The sequence below is a fragment of the Atta colombica genome, unplaced genomic scaffold (assembly GCF_001594045.1).
Source record: "Atta colombica isolate Treedump-2 unplaced genomic scaffold, Acol1.0 scaffold126, whole genome shotgun sequence".
In the NCBI taxonomy this organism is placed as follows: domain Eukaryota; kingdom Metazoa; phylum Arthropoda; class Insecta; order Hymenoptera; family Formicidae; genus Atta; species Atta colombica.
Window position 1 is genome coordinate 4,360,133 of NW_017259213.1, and position 5,205 is coordinate 4,365,337.

At 30.9% G+C, this 5,205-nt stretch overlaps 1 protein-coding gene across 1 annotated transcript in view; it reads left to right on the forward strand.

Annotated features, from left to right (window-relative positions):
- The window catches only part of LOC108695153 (homeobox protein six1), a 14,988-nt gene extending 10,145 nt beyond the window's left edge, over nucleotides 1-4,843 (forward strand). The window contains exons 3-4 of the mRNA XM_018204915.1: nucleotides 4,029-4,348; nucleotides 4,674-4,843. Of these exons, the coding sequence (XP_018060404.1) occupies nucleotides 4,029-4,348; nucleotides 4,674-4,843 (490 nt within the window). The remainder of the gene's footprint in view (nucleotides 1-4,028; nucleotides 4,349-4,673) is intronic.
- Nucleotides 4,844-5,205: the final 362 nt, after the last annotated feature.

Sequence of the window (5,205 nt, forward strand, 5' to 3'; positions counted from 1 at the left end):
AAGATGTTATTCTCCGATATACTATTCTCTTTTGCTGATATAATTTTAAATAAAATGTTTTCTGAATTAAATATTTACATAGTACTTTTTCAATGTAATGCTGATGATAATTTAAATAGTGTATCTTTTCATATTTGATTTAAAATTTTGTTTACCTCGCGCAAATTTATTAGGTGTACAACTTTGCTTCCGCCGTTTTTTTCCGAAATTCGAGGCTTTATTGTAAAAAACTGATTATACATTTATGATTCAAAGTATTGTCCATCGCTGGCCACTACTTTCTCCCATCTTTCGGGTAGCGTACGAATCCCGCGTCGAAAAAACTGGTCATCTTTTGAGGCTATCCACGAATCGATCCAATTTTTTACTTCTTCATAAGACCGGAAGTGCTGGTCAGCCAGGCCGTGTGCCTGATCGAAACAAATGATAGTCAGAGGGAGCAACGTCTGAAGAATACGGCGGGTGGGGTAGGACTTCCCATTTCAACGTTTCCAACTATGTCTTGACCACTTTCGCAACATGGGGTCGAGCATTGTCATGCTGCAAAATCACTTTATCGTGTCTCTCGTTGTATTGCGGCCGTTTGTCTTTCAATGCTCGGCTCAAACGCATCAATTGCGTTCGATACCGATCGCCTATGATTGTTTCAGTCGGTTTTAACAGTTCATAATACACTACGCCGAGCTGGTCCCACCAAATACAGAGCACGACCTTGGACGTCAAAATCACCGTTCTTGAAGCGTTGAAACCACTCACGACATGTTCTTTCACTAATAGCGGCCTCACCATAAGTATTTGAGAGCATTCGATGAGCCTCAGTCGCAGATTTCTTCATATTGAAGCAAAAAATTAAAACCTCCCGCAAATGACGAGAATTTGGCTCGTAAACTGACATTTTCAATCGAGAATAACTTTATGATGCAGACACAAATCGACTAATGTTTCTATGGGGTTATGTTGACAGATGCCCAAGTTTATTGTATGACGTCTATGATCTATTTATTTCAACTACCACTTACCGCTAAAGTCATCTATAGGAAAACGGCGGAAGCAAAGTTGTACACTTAATAATAAATATAGTAATAAGATATATAATAAGACAATAGAACGAAATGATACGAAAATGATGTAAAACAATTAAATTTTTTTTATTATTCGTTCGTAACAATTACAAAATTACAAATTACATGTTCAAATGCTCGGTTTTATTTTATTTCAATTGATTCATGCCTTTGATGCCTTTCCTCAATATATGATTATCTTAAAATTGTTTTATGCATCGATTTTAAATATTCTGCTTATTGAGTAACTAAAAACAAAAAAAAAACAAAGAATTCTGAAAATTGCAAAATGATAGGACTTTTTAACTCAGTTTAGGATTCACGAACAATAGATGCTTTCCATTTGATGATACAAGCCGATACAAGCGTCGTTCTATTCTTATTGACAAAGGTAGAATGACACTTGTGTCGACTTGTCATCAAATGTAAAGCATCCAATGTATCAAAAAATTTGGACACTATGTATATTGATTTATTCTTTTTTGAAAGTCATTTTTAAAAATCAATAATTTTTTTCTATCTGTTTTCTGTTCCTAAGACAATGGATGCCTTTCAACAGGAAACACACAATTGCATTATTATCCTTGTTATTCGTCAAAGATAAGATAATCACTGTGTTGCACTGAGTCGCTTGTTAGAAAGCATTCATTAATATCCACATGTTCGAAAATCCATCCAGAATGTTTTTATATACGGTAAAAATAGATTTATGGAGGGTCATTTCATTATGAGGGTCAACTATTGTGTATTTATTTTTTGTCACATATTATTTGGGATTCTTTTCTTTTAAAATAATTAATTTCATTTACATATGGTTGACCACTGATTTTCCTGTTGAAAATCTCCTTAACGAGCTTTTGCTTCCGCATCTTTTTAATGATTTATTTAGTCACAGACATAAGTAAGTTACTCGACACTGTTACTTATTGCTAGAAAGTAATGATTCGTTACTTTTTTTCGTTATTTTTTCTTTTGTAAGCAAGATATTAGATTTTAAAATTATACATTCACACACACATTACTTAATTAATATTAAATAATCAAAAAAAATTTAAAACTCTAAGCTAGTTTCTATATAGTAGAAAGCTTTCCTTTATATCAAACTTATCTAATAAATTTTCTATAATTCTTTACATTAATATTTTTACTTTAATATATATTTTTCTTTAGGACTTTAGATTCCCAAAGGTTATAATTTATAAATTTTATTAAAAATTGAAATTAAACAATGTTTTTACACAAGTAAATTATTGAACATTATCATCAACGATATTATTATTAACAATGCATTTCAATATTTACTGCTAGTATAATTGTATTTTGTGAAAATTTATAGTTATATAAATATATACTATTTTCAGTATTGGCAGTGACTACCGAAATGCAGCTTAAGATGTTAAGTACAAAATATTTTTCAATACTTAAATTCCTATTTAAATTCCTAAATAAAATATTTTTATTCAATCAAAAATAATGCGATTTATCAAATAGATATAAAGATAATAGAGAATATTAAAGTAACAAAAAAAGTAACAGCTGAATCCGTTACTGTAAGAATGTAATAACAATTACCATTTTCATCACAGACAGAAAAAAAAGTAACGATCATCGCGTTACAAGTAACGCATTATTTCCCAACTCTGCATAGTATGTTTATTATTTTAGATTATTATTTTAATATTGATTATGTTTACAAAATTACGAACGTTATTTTTTACTAATTATACATTTTTATTGATCTTGTAATATCAATCATCAGTAAATCATCGATATAAGTAGTATTAAATGTATTAAAAATTATCATTCCTTCATTAAAAAAAAAAATGTTTTGCAGCTTCATATATACATATTAAAATTTCCAATAATTTATGTAAAAAGCAGAAACAAATTTCTACCCAGATAGAAGGTGAAGAGGAGTTCATAGAGAATTAATTTTAAAGAAGAAATATAAAAATGAATATCTGAAGAATTCTTGAAGAATTAATCACAATTAATTTATCTTGAAGTATTCTTCAGAAATTCATTACAATGAATATTTCGCGATTTAATACTTTGAGTACTCTGAGAATTTAGGAATTGAGGAATTGCAAGTACACGTAAGCGTAGTCAGACACGAAGTTCTCTACTAAGTGTGTATCGGAACGGACGTGTTTCGTCTCTGCTGGGGTGTTGCATCATTCTTAATTTTTGTTAAGCTGTCGAGCTTTTTCATGTTTCCTTATTTTTGAACTTGTTACCTACACTTTGGAACCAGTTTATGGCTGGCTGTAAGAGCCAATAATATGATTCATGCATAGAACATCCCAGCAAGCTACGTCATTTTGTCGTCAGCTTGCTACTAGGAATACAACACGAACAAATTTTGAGATTTAGGCTCAATTTCACAACTCAGTTAACTCTTAACCGAGATTCAACTTATTTATTATTTTTATTATCTTTATTATATTTATTATCTTTTTCCAATTCTAGAATTGGAAGAGATGAGAAATAAGTTGAACCTCGGTTAAGAGTTAACCGTGAGTTGTGAAATTGAGCCTTTATAACCCTATTGATATTTTATAACCCTATATGCCTATTCTATAAACACTTCTTGAATTCATAAGGCATATCTGTTGATATAAAGAGAACACTACATGAATGCTTTAAAAAGTTTTCAGAAATTCGAAATTAAGAAGTTTCATGCATGAAACTTCTTAAAATATTCTTATTGTGTTCTTGTATAAATTTCTAAGGAATTACAAAAGGAGAAAACTTGAAGAATACTTTACGAATTCACTGAGCTATCTGGGCTACAATTAAGTTGGATATTTAAACATCAATCTGGCATTTATATATTTGTGAATCATAAGACAAATTTCAAAATAGATTTATTTGACTAAGAGTTTATATGATATGTGCAAAACAAAATATTTTTTAAAAATTTTTATCAAATATTTTTTAACATTATGAAACATAATTTATTTACAGGGATATGTTACCACTAAATTGTCAAGGCACGACTAACAGTACAATTAGCAGTTCAGTGAGCAACGGCGGTAGTATCCAATCTTTGCAGAGTATCGATTCCGATAGTCCGAGTCTCGCAATGTCACCTCTATCAACTATGGGTATGTCACCAGTCACTATGAATCCATGCAGCCCGATGGGCATGAGTCCCATGGGTCCTCATCATGGCTATGCCACTCCTGTTACCCCATCGTCCGTTCATACCTCACATTCCCATAATGGCGGATTGAGTCCTATGAACGACGTTAAGGCTTTATATGGACGCAGTGTGTACGACACAGGTAAATTATTAAATATTCAGAGAATATTAAATGGGGAAATCTTGAATGCTTATATAAAAATGTATTGTGTTTATATATTTTTAATTTAATTTTGCATAATGTAATACCAATACTTAAGACATTTAAAACTTAATTTCTTAATTCTTAATTTTTTAACTTCATCTAATCTACAGAGATATGTAAAACAAAAAAAGAGAATTATAATTTCATAATTTTGCATAATATCATTTGCAATTGATAATGTTAACATGTACGAATTCCTGAATTTAAACTATCCTGTTTTTTATTTTTAGTATTCTAATTTTCAATATTTTTAATTCGTAAGGTAAAGACGTGGAGCAGAGTTCAGTTTATTACTCCAGCCATTCCAGTATGCACCACCAGTATTATCAACAAACTCATCATCAGATGATGTCCAGCTCCCATCATCATCACCATCATCAGCAGAGCGTGCCAGCCGGCTACGAGATTATGCTGCCCCCGCCTTCCATGTGACTAACGGATTATGAGGACGACCGAAGTAATCAAAGTCTTCACGGTAATGACGACGTGGTAGCTCGTATACACGCCTTCGCCTGATCCTTCTGCGTTTTCTCTCGTCTCGATTTTAATCGCACGCAATAAAGAACAACATGGATATTGATGAAATTGTTGTTTTACAAAGGAGGAGGTACAATCGTTTCTAATTCCTTATCCTCGAAAAATGTTTACTTAAAAAGGTAGCGAAAGTTGTTTTTACATGTTTTATGTGAATGATATTCCGGGAAAAAATGTTATATAAATGAACATATTTTATATATAATTATATATATTTGTATATGAAATATGTCAATTTTTTGTATAATTATATATAATTT